The sequence below is a fragment of the Nelumbo lutea genome, chromosome 6, assembly GCF_056320005.1.
Source record: "Nelumbo lutea isolate HS-2025 chromosome 6, American lotus-T2T, whole genome shotgun sequence".
Lineage (NCBI taxonomy): Eukaryota > Viridiplantae > Streptophyta > Magnoliopsida > Proteales > Nelumbonaceae > Nelumbo > Nelumbo lutea.
The window spans coordinates 70,765,896-70,786,212 of NC_142689.1; the positions used below are offsets into that span (position 1 = coordinate 70,765,896).

Genomic DNA, 20,317 nt, shown 5'->3' on the forward strand with positions numbered 1-20,317 from the left:
CTCACGACAGCCTACCTATATAAAAGCATCCCCTTCCATAGGTAAGGTACGCGTGATTCAGCACGAACAACTCTCTTGTTCTCAAGCTTTTTGATTTTCACAACTCATTGCTGACTTAAGCATCAAAGTGCCCACCTCGGATAAAGCAACTCAGATACTCTGATCTCTTCTTTTGCAGCTCAATTAGGTAACCTACTTGATTCACGTTCGAACTATCTACTAAAAAAGAGTATCAGATTGAACATCAGACTGTGCATCAAAACCAATCTAAATTAAAACCAATTTAAATAAATTAAATGATCCAAAAATTAAACTGAATCAGTCCAAAATGATAAAAAGTATTCATTGAATTGAAATCAGATCCAATTGACACCGCTAACTATGGGAGCCCGCATGCTCATCCTACTGACTCACTTCATCCGCTGAACAATGAACATCCAGCTTGGCCTTTCATATGCCCAGTCTACAATTATTTATATATACATATTTAGTTGATGATGGAAACACTAGTTTCCACTTTGCAGAATATATAGAGAGAGCTCGGGACCAATTATGAAGATTTGAATCGGCAGAAACTTTAGGATTTGGGTCATTTATTTCTATAGAAATCTCACAATATTAGTAAAAGAAAAAAACATAAATATATCAATTTTATAATTAAAATTTAATAAGGCAATACATTTAATTTCACCCCAAATACCTTACAACCAATGTACAATATACACAATGGAAAGAAAAAATGAAAATTTCAAAACCTCGACAATATATCAATCAAAGTAAAAGTAGCAATAATAACTCTACCTTGGGGTTTGAATTGAATGAATTATGAATTGATTATCCAAGGAGGAGGCGTTGATTAGACCTAGATCGCCCCAGTGGAGCGGAGCTGTTCGTGTCCGGTAGAAACTAGAAAAGGCGCCCAGAAATGGGTCCAAACGTGTCCAGTTGCTAGTAAGGCGGCGGGTTTTGCCTCTGCCCGCCCCCACAGTATATTATAATCTCCTACTTTACGCCATAATGCCAAAATGGCATTGGACTCCTCCGCAGCGGTTATCCTCGTTTTACCTTCTTTTGAAAGCTTGTGCCTGGTAGCATGTAGACCGTAGGTAAATTCCATTCAACCAAAATAAACAATTCTCACTCTATAAATCCTTTGAGCAGAGTGATCTATTTATTTCTATTTTTTTTTTGTCAGTGTTTTAAAAATCGATCTGGGACCCGGGACCTAAACCGTTTTGGTTTAGGTCAACTAAGACCAACGCTTACCTTCATGTTTTTGGGGTTACTGCTTTTCGTACAATATCTACTGAAACCTCCCACCCCCTAACAAAATTAATAAAAAATTCAAAATCTCCCGAAACTACTTCGCTAACAACCCATACATAATAAGCTTGATTGATTTAAGATCTATATGTATGAGTGTTTGACCACATCTTCTTCTGCATTTCTGAGGATTACTCTGTAGCTCTCAAGCCTCTCTCTCCCCTGTCTCTGCTTCTGAATCCGGTATTATACTTTAGAACTCTAGGAAGAACTGTCACAGAGATTAGTTCTGAAACTCGTTTATTTGGGATTTTCCTTTTAATCAAGCATGGCGGAAGGCGAGAACTCTCAGCATAGGCAGCTCGATCAGACACCCACGTGGGCAGTTGCTGTTGTTTGTGCTATTATGATTATAATCTCTTTAGTGTTGGAGAAGGTTATTCACAAGGTTGGGGAGGTAAGGATGACTTCAAAAATTCGATTTCGTTTTGAATTCTAGAATTAGAGTGGGTTTTCTTCTTTTTCTCTTGTGTTTCTCCCTTGGGTTTCTGAAGAAAATTAATGGGTACCTTTTATTTTTTACTGGTTTTCTGGTTTGTATCTTGAATTCAAGTTGCATAGATTGGCCTTCTTTTTTTTTATAATCATTTTTTAGTTTTTTTCTTTTCTGTTTGGCCTTTTTTTTTTTTTAATTTTGTCTATATTTACATGGTTTATGTCAAAAAAGAGAGGATTGTTTCCATAAAGAGAAGAAACGGATGCTTTTCTACTTTATAGTTAGTTGAAAGAAGACTGTTTTGGGATTTTCCCTTCGAGTTATGTACTTGCTCTTCTGTTTTAGATTTTTTTTTTTGCCTTGGTTTTGTAGTCTGTTTATTTCCTATATTGCTTGGTTTCTGGCATGTTTTAATTTCCCTGTGTATAGAATCTTCTTTGTTTTCCTTCTTCTTTCTTGTTTGTTGTAGAGGAGAAGGAGATTGGTGATTCGTAATCTCTCCTTTCTGTCCTTTGCTCCCTTCATAAATAGACAGAATGTACAAAATTTCTTATTTCCATGCCTTTTACAAATTTCAACTCAGTTTTTAGGTGCCAAGTGCTGTTTCACTTTAGTAGCCTACCTGGTTCCTTTACTTACTGGTCGTGGTTTCTGTGTTGTTTTGAATTCAGTGGTTTACAGAAAAACGCAAGAAGTCTATGTTAGAAGCTCTTGAGAAGATTAAAACTGGTAAGAATTGAAATTGAACAGGGGAAGAAAAAAAGGCTTCTTGACTTGTGATGTTTCAGTTGTTCTTTCATGAAACTCCGTTTTCTTTTTTTCCATTTTTTAATTTTCCACTTGGACCTGGGTGGTTGGTGCATCAATCACAACCACAATGGCCGACCAACCGTATTCTGGTGAATCTGCAGAGCTTATGGTTCTGGGTTTTATTTCCTTACTGCTGTCATTCTTGGGGAGCTACATTCCCAGAATATGTATTCCAGAGAACGTTTCGCGTGCAATGCTGCCGTGCCCTTATGTAGAACCTCGTCGGAAGCTATTGTGGAATCAGCACAGATTGTTAAGGACCAATAATGGTGGACAACATCAGTGTAACACGGTATTACATTACTTTCACAATTCACAACCCCATCGTTTTTGCTAATCCCTTCAAGCACCATTCGAACTTAAGTACTTTATTTCACGGAAGACATCCCCAATTCCTAATGCAAAGCTATAAAGTCTGTTCAGTGCAACTTGCACTGACTGAATCTTTGAATGGATTAGACAGACCACTAAGATAACATTGAATTAGACCAGTTCAAATTTATTGAGTTGCATTGAACATGATCCATTTGTAATAGATTTATATTGGATCAAGTTGGATTGGTGTCAATGGATCAAGTATTGAATCGGACCAGTCCAGATGGATGGTCCAATGTATTCATGGATTGAATTGAACCTGATCCATCTGTAATGGATTCATACTGGACTTAATCATGACTTAATGAGTGATCCATTGACAGCCCTGATCCCCTATACACTACTCGTACCTAAATGTTTAAAATTTGGCTGAAAATGGATGGAATTTCGAATTAGGAATTTTTAAGTATTTTGATTAATGTATTTTAATAATGTCATTTATTATCCATGGACTAGGGCAAATTATTACTGAATTAGGAATGCGCTACAAATGAATTTACAATTTTGGCCTCTACGTGCCAACACCGCCTTTGTTTTTACTTTACTACAAAAAAATAATAAAAAGTCAACAGAGAGTCGAGTTGCCGACAAATATATAAGTGAGCAACGTTAAGCCGGACCCACCAACTGATGGTGTCTTCATTAGTAGGGGTAGCATCTCTGACTCGTTATGGAATCAAGCAAAAGATTCCTATTACCAGCTATGGATTTTTATAGGTCAATTCGACTTTAAGGGTAGGCTGGAGCTCCACTTGAAGGGTAGACTGAATCCTGACCAATACCAATTTTATGGGTAAGATAAAGTTTGTAGGGGGGTTATTAGTAGATTAGAAGGGAGCTGCAATTCAGATAAGGGGATTGCAATCCAAAAATCTCTAATTAAAATAGCTTTTTCTCTTCTTTCATTGGTTCATACATTTGAAATCAGAACTAGAATGATCTATTTTCATTGTCTGTTTGGTCCAATCATCCTTTGAGATTGCAGGTCCTGAAAAACACAATGAGTGAGAAAAAAGGTTATGCTACAATTCATGGATTTAGTTAAGCTACTAACAGATAAAAGGTTTGTGTTAAGTTTAGGGACATGAAGGGCAGAGGATAAATAAAGGGTGTAGTTGTGGGAGTAAGAGACCCATCAGCAAGGGATATTTTCTCTTTGCCAGAGAGAATGTGGTATGAACAAAAGAGATTAGACAAGCTGGTCATATGGTCTAATGCACTGGAATCAATAATCCAAGGGGTTTTATGATTACTTGAAACTAAAGCATGGTTTGTAGAGGCACGAATACCTGAGTGATCAAATGCAGATGGAGATAATGTGTTGTTGTTGGAAGAGTGAGATGAAGAAACAGTAGCTTCCAAGTGATTTAGTAGCCTCCCATACTTTTCAAAATCCGCCTTCATTGCTTTCAACTGCTCAATGGTTGATTTTTCTTCACTCTCCTTATTTCCTCCTTCAGGTACTGTAGCAACATTAGTTGTCTTAGGCTTTCCTACCTGACTGCCCTTCTTATAGCTGTTGTTATTCTTAAACCTAACAAGAAGAAGCATCCAGCAAGTAGACCTGTTCATGGGCCGGGTGGCCCGATGGGCCGGCCCGGCCCAGCCCCCGGACGGGCTTGGACATTCTTATAGGCCTGCGGGCTTAAATTTGGGCCAAAAAGCTCGGCCCACAATAAATTCGAGCCGGGCTCGGGTTTTGTCAAAATAGCCCGGCCCGACCCGACCTAATATTAAACTTAAAATTAGTTATGTGATTATGTCCATTTGAATAAATTTTTTGATTTAAGAATGTAAAATTGTATTTTAAAATATAAAAGAAAGGGAAAAATACCATCTTGTAGGCCCATTGTTCATTTAAATAGAAAAAAAAATACTATATGAATTTTTAATTCTAATTTGAATAGGGAAATTTGTTTTTTTTTTCAATTAGGTCGGGCTTTGGGCTTTTTACCAAGGTTGGGCTCAGGCCCAAGTTATAGGCTCGTTGGTAGGGCCGGGCTCGGGCTTCGGGCTTTTTACCAAGGTTGGGCTCAGGCCCAAGTTATAGGCTCGTTGGTAGGGCCGGGCTCAGGCTTCGGGCTTTTTACTAAGGTTGGGCTCAGGCCCAAGTTATAGGCTCGTTGGTAGGGTCGGGCTCGGGCTTCGAGCTTTTTACCAAGGTTGGGCTCAGGCCCAAGTTATAGGCCCGTTGGTCGGGTCGGGCTTGGGCTCGGGCCTAGTATATTTTCATTAGTGACAAGTGAAAGCCCGGCCCGAGCCTGGCCCAGTTCGGCCCATTAACAGGTCTACCAACAAGTGTCCTTTGTATGCCTCGACTTCTTGCAATGTTCACATATCTGCTCCTTTTCCTCAGTAGGACCCTTTAACTTTATTCCAGCATGTGCAAAGTGTTCTATAGGTGGACTCTGCAACTGAACCTGTCGCCTACTCTCCTCACTGCTTATCATAGCATATGCCTAGGAAAGAGTAACCTCATCTCTGGCCAGGATATTTTGCCTAATGATGTCAAACTCAGGGTTGAGTCCAATGAGAAATTCAAACACCCTATTTCTCTCCACCAACTTCCTATACATTTCAGCATCATTCTTACTCTCCCATACAACTATCTCCATAACATCAATTTCTTGCCATAGGGATTTCAGTATAGAGTAGTAGATTGCTACACTCTTTTCCCCTGTCTTAGGTTATTCACATCACTTTTCAACTTATAGACTCTAGCTACATTCAACTTCTGTGAATAGGTCTCAGTGACACTGTCTCATATCTCCTTAGTTGAAGACATCCCGAGATAATGCTGACTTATATGAGGTTGCAAAGAATTGACCAACCATCTTATGACAGTATAGTTCTCTTGCATCCATCTCTCAAATTCAAGGTCTATCTCTTCGGGTTACACCTTACTACTGTGAGATACCCGAGTTTTCCTCTACTACAGACATAAATTCTTTGACTTTGCCCAAGCAAGATAATTTGTCCCATCTAACTTGATTGTGGTCACACTAGTCAAAACGAAACCTACTGAGCCAAGGCTAGAAATCGACACTTGCTTGAACTCACTTCCATATGGCTCCATTAATCAAAAGAAAATCAAAGAACCAAAAATTTTGTCTATATAAACTTACTTGAAGTCAAACCAGAACCCAGATGCTTGAAAACTAGGGTTTTACTCCGTTGAGCTGTTGGGGAGGAAGAGAGAATATGCAACCACCCCTACCAGAGCTTCCCAATCTCTTCCAAACTTGAACCGTCGTCCTTTAGGGGTCAAAAGACACCTCCCAAGCATAGAGCGCCACAACCAAAGCTTCACCTTTACATGTACCTTCAAAAATCTCTAATCGGCTATGGTTTTGGGCAACAACAGAATAACACCACTTCTTGACAATATTCAACCAGATTTAAACTCTCCAAACCCTCTACCAACTAAGCCAGAGATCCTCTCAACTATAGAGAACCTATCTCTCCATACACTCTCTTAATCTAAGGATGCATGGGAAAAGAGAAAGAGGAAAAAAAGGAAGAAATAGACCTGCTCTGATACCAAGATGTAAATCAGTCCTCAAATATTAGGTGTAAATTTGAATATTAGAGGGGAAAAATGAAGAAGAGAAATAAGAGCAGTAGTACAAGAGAAGAAGATGGCGAAAAGAGAATGAAGAAGAAGAAGATTCACATTATCTTCCCTTTCTCCTCTAATCCTTTTTTATTAAGAATTAATGTTAGAGTAATGACAAGTATGCCCTTAAGTGGGCGGCCAGCTAGGCATTAACATAAAGAGATTAAACAAAAATAAATAAATAAATAACAAGCCCATTAAGAGAGACCCATTTGCCAATAAGAAAAGAAAAGATATTACAAGAGAAGATACTAGGACCTACTCGGCACAGTCTCTTTACAGGTTCTATTTCTGGGTCATTTTTTTAAAACGTTACCAGAAAGTAAATAGGCACTTAAAAATAACCCTAAACTTTGGGCTTCTCAAATAAGTATTTATTCTCAAAATAAGCACTTATTTTGGGTTTTATTTTCCAAATGCAAATAAATGTTATTGGTGTGGCCCCGGTCCAAAATAAATGCTTATTTGAAGAAACACTTATTTATAAGCACTCCCAAAGGCTGCATTTGGCATTCCTATTTTAAGGATTTATCTCCTTTTTTGCAGTTAAAAATTCAGTGTTTATAGAGATATTTTAACTACAAAAAAGAAGATAAATCATTAAAATAAGAAATGTGAAATGCAGCCCTAACCCAAAATGGGGAATGAATGACTTCTTCCAAAATAAAATTTTCATGAAAAAAAAGCATTTCCCTAATTTTTGAAAGATGTTTATTTCCATGCAATCAAACCAAACACAATAAAAAATCAATACATGATTTTGTGATCATTATGGTCTTGTTGATTCTAAAACAGGGTGAGCCGCTTTTGTCTGCGGAAGGAGTACATGAATTGCACATCTTCATATTCTTTCTAGCAATCATTCACGTGTTCAATAGTGCTATAACAATGCTGCTTGGAAGATTAAAGGTTAGTCAACTATTGATTCCATCTCCTACTGTTTTCCGATGGATGTAATAAACAATGTTTTCAAAACCGAATCAAACTGGATGGTCGGATCAGAAAAAAACTGGGAATTGGTCATTGTTTCGACCCAAAACCACTTTTTGGCCAAAAGTCTTTAATTTGGTGAATGAATTATTGACTCGGGTGGTCGAGTCATCGACCCGTTGACCTAAACAACAAAATTTGACCACTTTTTGTTAAAACGGGCCATCTGTTCGATTTGAACAATCAAATTCTTCAACCCGAGAGCCAGACCCAGAATGGTTTCTGTCTTGTCCGGTTTTAAAAGCCTTAGTAATATGTTTTGCTTTGTTTGTTGTTCTGTGTTCATTAACATAGTGTTGCTGATGGAGTTGGTTACACAGATCCGTGGATGGAAGGCATGGGAGCAGGAGACAAAATGTCTTGACTATCAATTTTCCCATGGTATGTTGATGCATTGGAAGGATTTTTATTTTTTAATTTTATTTCGTGTTCTTCAATTGTTTAACTGTTTATTACGAGCTGTGATACATTATAAGGTTGGTGTGATATACACTCTGTGAGGATTAAATCCGATTTTGTTTTCGCATTTGCTCCGAAGTGTATCAATCTCCTGAATTTAATAGTTGTTTTATTGACTGTGGAATCGATCATTTCTCTCTACACCAGCCATAAAATGCATAAACCCATAATCCCTTAAATCTCTGAGTTAGATTATATGACTGATTTGGAGCAAAATAAAACAGGTATCAAGTTCAGCTAATCCCTTCTCGCTCTCTTATTGTTTAGCTTTCGTTCCCTTATAGTTTATTATAATTTCTGTTGTGAAAGGGTATAACCTACTTGTGCAGATCCATCGAGGTTCAGGCTTACTCATGAGACATCTTTTGTGAAAGCACACACCAGTTGTTGGACCAGAATTCCATTTTTCTTCTATTTTGTAAGAGATTTTTTTTTTTTAGCTATTTCAATCTTTTCTCATTTTCCCTTTTGTGTTGGAAAGCTTATGTAATTCCATCGAACCCAAACATAACCTAACGGTGAATTTGTTTTTGATGTGGGAGCTATCCCCTTCCCCCCACCTAGGGCTGCAAATGGATTGGATTGAATTGGATATCGGTATGATTTGTTTACACTGGAATTTGAATAAAATCATATCCATTGGATATCTAGTGGATTCGAATCAAATTAGGATTATAAATGGATATTAAATAGTAAAAATAAATTATACTAAAAATGATCAAAATATTATATATTATTAATAAAATGAGTTGAAAATAACTTTAATATTATATTTTATGGACAAAATGAATTGAAAATTATTTGTGTAAAACTTAAATATATGACAATTTAGTAATATAACATTCAAAACTTTAGGCTTAGTTTGGAAAGAGTACAAATACAAATATGTACAATTCATATATATACAAAGTAATACAAAATACAAGGTTTTGCACTCTACATATTTATATTTGTACTCCTTCCAAACTGAGCCTAATTCTTTCCAAACTGAGATTTAAGTGTGTGTGTGCATGTGTATATATATATGATAGGGAAATCCATATTTGATCTAATTATAAATGGATTAAATTCGGATCATTTTTAATGGAGTCAAATTCGAATTTGAATTTGGATAATCTGATACCATTTGCAGCACTACCCACACCCCCACAGAGAGAGAGAGAGAGAGAGAGAGAAAATAAGTGGATGACTAGGCGTCTATTTGGCATCAATGCCATTGCTTCAGAAAATGCTGTCACATCATTTGCATGCTGGAAAAATCGGTGCTCCAGAAAATGCCAATATGTTTGGAATCGTTTTTCCATAAAAAAATAGTGATCCAAGTCACACCTTGTAAATCAAGAAGGTGCGATTTGGAGCAATACTAAATTCGACATTTTCTCATATTGGAATTCATTGCTGCCAATAAGGACATGATGTGACAGTGACGTGGACTTTCTATAATGGGTACCAGTGGTGAAAACAGATATGGAACACTGATTCCAAGTATAAAGTGCTGCTATTGCTTTAGGAAACGTCCTACCTGATATCAAACATTTCCAAACAAAAAAAAAAAAAGGACACTATTTTTTCAAAAAACGATGCTTGCAACCCACACATCAGCAGCGCTATTTTCTGCAGCATTGATGCCAAACATATACTAGGTCTCTATTTAGTATGTTGATGGGAAAATTTTCAGGTAACAACCGTTATTAAAATATCTATCTCTTATGACTCATGCAGGCAAGCTTTTTTCAGCAATTTTTTATGTCTGTTCGCAAGGCAGATTATTTGACATTGCGCCATGGTTTTATATCTGTGAGTTGGTTCAACTGCAAATTCCTCCATATCCCATCTCCTCACTCATATTAAGATAATCAATACTGTTGCATTGTTACAGGTTCACTTAGCTCCTGGAAGTAACTTCAACTTCCAAAAATACATCAAAAGGTCGTTAGAAGATGATTTCAAGGTAGTCGTGGGAATCAGGTAAAATAGTTTATGACTCAATTTTACGAAGCCAATTTTAATTTACATTACAAAAAAAGCCACTCTGTACCTCTGCTGCATACTCTCTTGACGATTTAAGTTCACTAATCATTAAGATGATGATGTCTGGTGCAGTCCACTCTTGTGGGCTTTGGCTGTGGTCTTTTTGCTTATTAATTTCATCGGTGAGCTATTACTTTCTGTTACATAAATTAAACTCCATTTTGATTGATTTATTTATTTTTTTTGCTTTCCACATTTAAGGAAGATCACATCTTGCTCACTGATAAAATTTAATCAATTTCAGGAGTAAAGGCATTGTTTGGGCTGTCCATAATTCCTCTATTTGTAAGCATTAATCTCTTCAATGTTAGATGATTGACATATTGATCTTTCCAATTAGGTAATGAAGAAATTCTGAACAATATTGCGTTGAATGCAGATAATCCTAGCAGTAGGAACCAAACTTCAAGCAATTATAACGAGAATGGCTCTTGAAATCCAAGAAAGGCATGCAGTGGTTCAAGGGATTCCACTAGTGCAACTCAGCGACAAACACTTCTGGTTTGGTCGGCCTCAGCTGGTTTTGTATCTCATCCATTTTGTTCTCTTCCAGGTATTTGTTGCTACTTTGTTTCTATACAATACCGTAAGTTACAAGTAGGTATGCTATGGTGTAACTGGTATGGTTTTCAAACCGCTGTTGATCCGGACGGTTGGACTGTTCAGCCTGGGAACCATCCAAGCAACTTCTATTTTACCCCAAATCTGGTTCCTAACCAAAAACTGTTGAATCGGTCAATAAGTCATTAACCTGGGTGGTCGAACCATCAACCAGTTCAATCTGTTCAATAGTTTTTAGCCGTTTTTTAAATTTTAATTATTTAAAAAAAATTTAATTTATTTTGTCAAAATAGGTTGTCTATTCGAACCGGACAGTTGAACCATCGACCCGAAAACTGGTGGCCAAAACAGTTCCGATTCCATGTCATTTTTTAAAACATTGGTAACTGGTAAGATATAGGCAATAGGTTTAACAGAATTTTTATCAGTCTAAAACATAAGGGTTTATGGCCTGTAGCTAGGGCTATCAATGGGTCAGGTCTATCTGATGGATCCAAACCGATCAAATCGATTATAATGATTCTGACTCTATGGTTTTATTCCAATTAATAATTGGACCAGTTTCAATTCTTATCAGTCTTGAACCCATTTGGACCCAGAACCAATTATTTTATTAAATATATATAATATTTTCTTATAATTTTTTTATATTTTATATTTGAAATTATAAATTTGATAGATAATAAATAAGATAATTAGGTCGATCCGACCATTAACCAGGTTATGCGATTTTTTCTCGATTTCTACACCCAGACCCAACCCATTGACAGCCCTAATGGCTGGTGTTGTTGAACAAAAACAATTAATAAACCGTTCTTCTAATAACCAAAGGCACTTTACTTTATATTGATAAAGTATAAAGTTAAAAAGCAAAAAAATCCTATGTAATATATCTTGAACAAGAATTTTAAGATTAGTTTCTATGAACCTCTATTTAAATTTGAGAATAGAATCTACAAAAAAAAAAAATAATAATCAAAGACTAACATGGCCCCCAAGAATGGCAGAATATGGGATGTTTTAGTCTTGTAGAAGGTAACATTGACCCTTGAAAACCCATCAGCAAGCACAGTGATAGGTGCAACCAGCCAGGCCATGGATAATGGATCCAATTTCAGGCCCGAAAAGGAGAAATAGAAATAGGCAGTGAAAAGGTTTTTCCTGGTTCTTGGCATGTGAATCCTCACAGAAGTATTTCCTTATATATGTTTGTTTACATTAGTTTTCAAAAAAAAAAAAGTTTACATTACATTTATATGCTAATTAATGGGCCTAGATTTAGTTCCATATTATATGTAAAATTTCTTTAAAGATTCTCAGATTGATTGGTTGAATGTCATTATTTTGTGCAGAATGCGTTCCAGATAACCTATTTCCTTTGGATACTGGTAATGAAGTGTTCCGCTTTCTTCTCTTCAACACTAGTGTAGTGCATTTTCATTGCTAATTTCATGGTCATTATCTTTATTTTTTCATTGTTTTTCCCAAGCTTGATGGAAATACTTTCTCATGGTACAGTATGCGTTTGGGACACACTCTTGCTTTCATAAGAAGATCCGTCTTCCAATCATACAGATTAGTCTAGGGTAAGCCCTTAATATCCATATAACATTCACTATGACAATTAATGGCACTAATTGAGCAGCTAGTGATGTCTGTCAATGTCTTTTTACTTTTAATATACATATGTAATTAAATTAGGGGTCGTTTGGCAAGTTTTTTGAGAAAGATATTCTAATAACTTTGATAGTTAAAAGATGCATTGATGAGCTTTTTGTCTTAAGATCTGAGCAGTCTGAAGTCCCTGTGGTTAAGACATATCTTTCTGTGTAAAGGCAAATAAAAAATACAAAAGCTTTATTTGGAGCTTCTCAAAAGTCACCCATTTTGGGCTTTTCACATCTTTTTGGTACATCGGCTTTTGGCAACTAGATTTACCATAAACCAAACAGGAAAAGACTGAATTACAGTCTATCGGACTTATAAATAACCAATAGACTGTACAAAAAGGCATGCCAAACGGAGCCTTAACTTACAACTTTGTTGAATTAATTATTGGACGAATTTTCTTGGAGTGGTGCAGTGTTGTAGTCCAAGTCCTGTGCAGCTACATTACACTCCCCCTGTACTCACTAGTAACTCAGGTATATATCCACTTCCTTTTCTTAAATTATTCTTGTTCTTTTTATTTTGTTTCAAGGGTTAAGCAACGTTCAAAGTATTGATATGATATATTTCATATTGGGTATTATGATATTATATTTTTGGGTATTGGATACAGGTGTTTTGGCGAATTTTTTTATTAAATAAAAACAAAAATGAAGGCATATGGTTTAAATTACTGATATGTATCGATACAATTTTATGCCCCTCCTTTTTAATTATTAATAAAATCTGTTTTCTTAAAAATAAAGGTTGATGAATAGCAAGTTGTGTTTAGCAGATGTACATTAACCACTGAATTTGCTGTTCAGTTTCCAACAAGTTTTCAAAACTATGGTTTTCAAACTGTTGTTTATCTAGACGGTTGGACTGTTTGGTGCAGGAACCATTCAGACAATCGGTTCTGTTTTACCTCAAATTCGGTTTTTGGCTAAAAATCGTTGAAAAAGCCAATGACTCATTGACTGGGTGGTTGAATTGTCAACCCCTTGACTTATTTAATGGTTTTTGACCATTGCTTTTATTTTTTTATTTTGTCAGAATGAACCATCCGTTTAAACTGGATGATCGGACCGTTGACCCAGAAACCGGTGGCCAGAACGTACCATTTCCGGGTCGTTTTTTAAAACCATGTCCAAAACTTTTTTTTTTTTTTTTTTTGTTCTGCTCACCTACATATATATTGCAATTAGGGTTTAACATATATAGTGATTACTGATTACCAAGGTGGGAATTTAATTGCGCAGATGGGATCAAACATGAAGAGGTCTATCTTTGATGAACAAACAACAAAGGCACTTAAAAACTGGCATATGGCTGCAGTGAAGAGGCAGCACGATGAAAGAAAAGGACGTTCCCCAGCAAGGACACTAGGCCGTAGCCAAGGTAACTCACCTGCTCATCACTCCCCACCTCGGACGCTTCATCGTTTCAGGACTACTGGGCACTCCAACACTCAGCCTTCGTATTCTGATGGGACATACCACTCGGACCGCGAGATGTCTGATTTAGAAGCTGAAGCACCACTCACATCATCCACACCCAGCAACCTAATTGCTGTCCAAGTCCGACAGTCTGAACACCATGACTTACTGACTGGACCTTGAAGATGAGAGGTGGCGGTGATGATCGTTTGGTGATTGCAGACTGACTGCAGTTTGATTGCCGCCGGCGGCTATCATGCACCTTTTTCAAACGAATGCAGTGATGACTGTGAGTGTATTTTATTACGAGGAATGAAGCATTTCCAGAATCAGATCAGCTAGCTGAATGCTAGTGGAATGTTTTATACAATTTACGGTGTATTTTCTTCATGGTCGAAAATATAATTCTGTCAAGATCTCTTTTGTGTGTGTAAGTCCATTCTTCAGTTCAAGAAATCAGAGTATTTTTTTGATTTATAGGTTTGTTTTATGGATGTTGTCTTCATCCTGTTTTTCTTTATGGCTAGCTTGCACACTATAAGGAATAAGGATATTCCACAATGTCGATATTGTTTGACTTTTTTTATTTATAAGATAGTTTCTTCTTATGGGTGCTGTTGACAGTTTTTTATGCACTTGATGAAATCATCTTATTATACTTTCTCTTATGCACTTGATGGAATTGGAATCCCATTCCCATTTTTGATGGAATAGCATTCCCCCACTCAAAGGAACGGTTATTTCCTCTCCCTCCCTCAGGAATGAAATCCCATTCCAGTTTGATTCTAATTCCCATTCAAATTTTTGTCTAAACCAAACAAACTATGGCAAAAGACCATTCTAATTCCAATTCTAAAGGATTTCAATCCAATTCTGACTATGAACCAAATGGACTTCAGTTTATTGTACTCTTTATGTTTATCTTGTATTTACTTTTTGAATTTCAAAAGTTGTAACAATGGATACCTTGTACAAACTATATATTGAATACAAAGCCCGATGGGCTGGCACTTTTGCCTTCCTATAATTTGTGTTATTTGATCTCCAATCCCAATTGTTATTTGCACTTGGGTAATGGCCTTGAGGGGTGCAAGCACTTAGGAAGTGTATTGACCTATAAGTGTTTACATTCCTATTATTATATAGCATATATTCTGTTTCAGCCTTATATGTACATTCATTTTACTTAATTGGTTCTACTTTTCTAATTTATTGATCTATTATACATCTATCAATAGAAGTTCAACTTTGTTTCCTCGCAATTAGAGGAGTAAAACGGGCCCTGCTGCCCTCCCCTAGGATAATTTGGGGGGTCGGCCCGGCATAATCCACATCTCAAGCCCATGTTGTAGGCCAGGCTGGTCCGTAGACCGGACTAAAGCTATTTATTTAAAAAATAAAAAAAAAACTTAAAATTTTAATTTTATATGAATTTTAATATATACAATTGTTTATATATACAATAATCAAATAAATTAGTATAATGAAATTGAAAATAATTATTTATTTTATTACTATATTATATACTATATATTATTGTATAATTATAATTTATGTAATATATTGTATATATATATATATATATATATATATATATATATATAAATATATAAAATATATAAATATGGGCCAGGCTGGTCCAAATTCATGCCGGGCCGTAGGCATCACAGCCGGATTTACACCTATACTATCAAGCTTGGAAACATTGTCATTATTTCCAAATGGATATAACTAAAAGCAATGTGATAATAAAAGTAGAGGGTGCAACTTGAGCCGACTTGGATTGGGCGAATCCAATTTGCACCCCTAAATATAATTGCTTCTGATGATAAGCTAAGAGAGCATTTTAATTTGCTAGACCCTGAGTAATGGAGTTGAGAGCTCTAAGGATTAACTGTTTGATGCATGGGAAGTCGTTTATACCATTCTCTGTTATAGGATAGGATTAACCATAGTAAAGTTGTAGACAATTGCCTTCCGTCGGTGTGGACTGAATCCTTACATGCAACGATTAAAATTTTAAGTTATATTTCAGTTTTGAGGAAAACAGAACAAAACCCACATCTATACTTTATATAAAGCAATCCACGTCAGCATGCTTCGCATTTCTCCAAACAATAAAGTAAAGTCATCCACATCTATGATGCGGGAAAGGCAAGGTATTGAAAAAAGTTTTGACCAACCAAAACTCATTTATGAATTTTGATAAATAACACTTGATTGGCCATCATAGCCCCGTTTAGCGTGTCTTTTCGTATGGTCTTTTGATTGCTTATAAGTTGAGAAGACCAAAAATCGGTTTATTTTTGTTTGGCACATAGAAGATCTTGCCGCCAAAAGATGGGATGCTGAAAAGACACGAAAAGCCCATTTTAAGCTGATTTTGGGAAATTACAAATGAAGTTTCCCGCGTCTTTCGCATTTTAATCTCGCACAGAAAGATCTGAAATGACACACGGAAAGATGCACGTCTGTCAAACAGTCTCCAGGCTGCCCAGATCTTATGTCAAAGCTCAATGCGTCTATTAAAACTACAAAAAGATATTCTCCAAAAAACATACCAAACGGACCTCACGTTTATGATACTAGTTGATTAGCCAAAAATCTTTTAGGTATTATAACTTTTCTATATTATAGTGAAACCCGTATTATTATATACCCTCTAATTCTGCTGCAAAATGGAGAGGAAAGAGGAGAATAATTAGGCAATTATGTAAGGAATAGGAAAGAGATAAGATGAACATGAGAAAAATGGGGAAAAAAAATAAAGAAATCATAGTGATAAATGAAAGGACTGGCCCTCCATTATCAGCTCTTCCTATTTAATTTTTAATCAAAAAGTAATATATATTTATTTTAAAAATGCGGAATCAAGAAAAATCTTGAGCCCCAGAATTTTATAAAGTCAGAAATTGTACAACCAAGAAAAGGAGTGAATCCATCTATCTTTTTGAGTTTTTTCTTAAACTATTAGATGTTCTGCTCTAAAGCTTATGGTTTCATTCTTACTTTTTCCCTGGTTTCTTCAGGTTATGGCTGTAATTAATGGTGGTATTTTTCTTGCTATCAGTTGCATTATGCATGGATTTACATTTACTCGCTAGAATCCAAACAATAATCTTGAGTGATTATCTTTTGCTTTTGATATGGAGACAGCTCCCTGTCAATATCTTGGATTAATGCTGTAGTCGTCTATGTAAGATATAATATTTTAATTGTACAAAATGCAAGTATCACAACATATTCCATACAATCATTTAAGTTGTGCTTGGTTTGAAGGAAAAGGTAAAGAAAAGAAAGGTAGGAAAATCTATATAAATTTCATAAAGATTTTTTTGTATTTCCTTTTTTTTTCCTATTTTTTCTTTTAAACCAAACACAGCCTTATAATTCTGCACCATTTTCAAAGTCTTTTCCAGTTGTACATTCGAAACATCTCAGTATTTGAATATATATATTTTTTTGTGAAGATGGTGTGAGATCTTGGACTTGGAAGGACTAAATCAGATTTCTAAATAGGGATCTTGGCCTGGTCCCAAATTGATGTCATATCCCACATTTGCCAATCCAAACATAATCAAATATCTATTCGACTCCACGGATTCATTGAGTAAGGTTTGGCTGAAAGCGATGGCAATTCAAAGGCAGTGGAACCAATAATAAGGTTTCACATCAGTGTTTAAATACATGGGATTCACACTTTTCACAGTAGAGCCATAAATTCGGATTTATTTGTTAGAATTCAGCAATAATCTTGATCAATCTTTCTTTCCATGCATTGCATGTATTGTGGATAAGCATTAGTGTGACACCCACTTTCTTAGTATATGTTTGGCATCGATATTGTAGATACAACACCGTTTTCTGAGAAAACAATGCTACTAATGTGTGGATTGGAAGCACCATTTTTTTGAGAAAATGGTGTCTTTTTTTCTTTTTTTTTTATAGATATTGTTATTAGGTAGGACGTTTCCTGGACCAACAACAATGTTTTTTGTTTGATACCAATGCTCTAGAAAACGTTTTCACCATCGGTACCTATTATCTAGTACCACATCATGTCCCTATCATTGCCACCTCATGTACCTATTGGCAGCAATGAGTTACAAGTCCAGGAAACGCCAAATTCGGCATTACTCCAAGCCACGCCTTCTTGATTTCCAAGGTGTGGCTTAGAGCACTATTTTTTTATGGAAAAAATGATTCCAAACAAATAGATGTTTCCTGGAACACCATTTTTTCCGATGTGGCTTATTGCCATTTTCTGGAGCAACAGCATCAAGTCCAACCTAATGCTTGTGCTTTCTTAAGAAAACTTTTTTTTTTTGGTGTCGTTCATGAACTTGTTCAAAAAGCAATTACCTCCTAATGTTTTTTTTTTTTTTTTTTTTTGTTTGTGTGTGTGTGGGAGGGTGGGGGGTTAGGTAAAATAGAAATTTCATTACCCAAGGCATTTCAGGGTCTTGTGTATAGACTACATTGGAATTTTTAGTATGGAATAACTGCTCTTTATAAGACTGAACACTCTCATGTTTGTTAGTTTGAGCCTTGAGATGGCTTATTCCTTTGCTTATTTGGTGCAGGCGGGTACCAAAATTGAAATCAAATTAAATAAGATGAAATGGATTCATTTGCTTGTTAAATTTGTCAGCCCAATAACCAACAACCCATGTGTGTTCGAAAGAGAGAGATGGAACTAATTTTAAACTATTTTTAACCCTTGATTTATAGCCGTGAAAGAGAAATAATGAATCGATTTGGACAGTGGAATCATGCTAAGCACCTTTGTTTTATACGCTTGTACTTCCGGCCTTCCGGGTCCCAGCAGCAGCAGTCGAGCTCAAGACTGACCCATCTGTGTCGATGTTGTCGGTGTTTTCATCCTTCAACCGTCCGTCGGACCGGTGGTTCAATCACAATACCAGTTTGGATCAAAACTTCTAACCCTTCAAATTGGCTTAATTAATAACCCATAATCAATAAGATGAAATGGATTCATTTGCTTGTTAAATTTGTCAGCCCAATAACCAACAACCCATGTGTGTTCGAGAGAGAGATGGAACTAATTTTAAACTATTTTTAACCCTTGATTTATAGCCGTGGAAGAGAAATAATGAATCGATTTGGACAGTGGAATCATGCTAAGCACCTTTGTTTTATACGCTTGTACTTCCGGCCTTCCGGGTCCCAGCAGCAGCAGTCGAGCTCAAGACTGACCCATCTGTGTCGATGTTGTCGGTGTTTTCATCCTTCAACTGTCCGTCGGACCGGTGGTTTAATCACAATACCAGTTTGGATCAAAACTTTCACACAATCTGAAAAATATTTTTTTGATAAATAATTTAATCAAACAACATTTCAAATTCTATTGAAAGAAAAATGGTGCTGAACTGCTAACACTGCTTTTCAGATAAATGGTAATAAAACCAAATGCCATCATTGTCACTGTTGTGAAAATCTGGGTTTCTCTATCACATTAGATTAGATTTGGCAAGCAACTCTTGGATACAGAGCATTAAGGGTGTCAATGGATCGGTTTTGGATTGGACCAATCAATTCGGATGAATTGGATGGACCAACAAGGCATATTGAATTGGACCAATCCAGTCCAAAATATTTATTAGATTGGAAGGGACCTAGTCCGTTTGTAATAAATTTATATTGGATTGGATTAAGCCAATATCTGGTCTAAGGTGTCAATGAGCCAGGTTTGGGTTGAAACCAATCTAAATCAAAACGAATTTGAACAGATTTAATGATCAAAACATTGAATTGAACCAATCCAAAATGATCCAAAATATTCATTAAAATGGATTGGACCTGATCCATTTATAATGGACTCACATTGGACTAAATTGGATTGGACAAAATCCAATCCAATTGACACCCCTAAGGAGCATTCAGGTTGATTGTCTATTCCTGGGATCCATTAAGATTTTATAAGCATTCAGGTTGGCCCAACCTTTACTTTGAATAGAGAGCATCGAGCACCAGATCCGTAGTGTTCGATGCACCCCATGTAGGGAGAATGGGTGTTGATCAATCTGCGTTCTTATTAGCTTCTTCTTTAGGCCCCATTCATTTTTTTTGAAAATAGAAGGGGGACGTTGGTTAGTGGGAAAGGTGATTATTGTTGATGAACTTTCCTGTGATATTCTTTTAATAAATTGTGGGCCCTGTGATAAAGTTATATATATCTCCCAGTGGATAAGTAATTTTTTAACTTGAGGGAAAAGTTTACAAAAGATAACAGAACAAACTTGCCCATTCTAAGAAGGGATTTATATTTTGTATTATTTTATATGTCATTATATATATATATATAAAATTTTTCATTATCCTCAGTATCTTGAAAAATAGAAACTTAGGTAAATGTTTTATAAACATATGTAGAAAAAGAACGCATCTCATTTAGTTTCTTCATGCCTACTCTAACTAGTTATTTCGGTTTTCTACTGGTTGCGTCAACTATAACCTCAGCTCTATTTATTGGTTTAAGCAAGATACAACTTATTTGAATAATTCAGAAAAATAAATGCTCCTAGCAGCTTTTAGATAAGTTACTTTCCGCGTTAATTACCAATTCTTGGTCATTGAGATTCATGAGCGATTTGGATTAATATTTAGGCT

At 36.0% G+C, this 20,317-nt stretch overlaps 1 protein-coding gene across 3 annotated transcripts; it reads left to right on the forward strand.

The window, feature by feature from the left end:
* Window positions 1-1,270: 1,270 nt before the first annotated feature.
* On the forward strand, window positions 1,271-14,295 carry LOC148849552 (MLO-like protein 10). 3 transcript variants are annotated; one of them, XR_016100427.1, is made up of 16 exons: window positions 1,271-1,720; window positions 2,431-2,488; window positions 2,671-2,861; window positions 7,356-7,469; window positions 7,871-7,931; window positions 8,339-8,427; window positions 9,732-9,806; window positions 9,889-9,977; window positions 10,113-10,162; window positions 10,285-10,325; window positions 10,420-10,593; window positions 11,954-11,989; window positions 12,120-12,187; window positions 12,685-12,745; window positions 13,305-13,378; window positions 13,511-14,295. XR_016100427.1 is itself a non-coding variant. In XM_088948651.1 (15 exons), exons 1-15 carry the CDS (start codon window positions 1,592-1,594, stop codon window positions 13,868-13,870), a joined length of 1,596 nt encoding a protein of 531 aa, XP_088804777.1. In that variant the 5' UTR covers window positions 1,271-1,591; the 3' UTR covers window positions 13,871-14,295. The 3 variants fall into 3 exon arrangements, 2 of the variants coding, with proteins under 2 accessions (XP_088804777.1, XP_088804778.1); XM_088948651.1 differs by lacking the exon at window positions 13,305-13,378; XM_088948652.1 differs by lacking the exons at window positions 12,685-12,745; window positions 13,305-13,378 and having other exon boundaries at window positions 13,511-13,659.
* The last annotated feature ends 6,022 nt before the right edge of the window (window positions 14,296-20,317 follow it).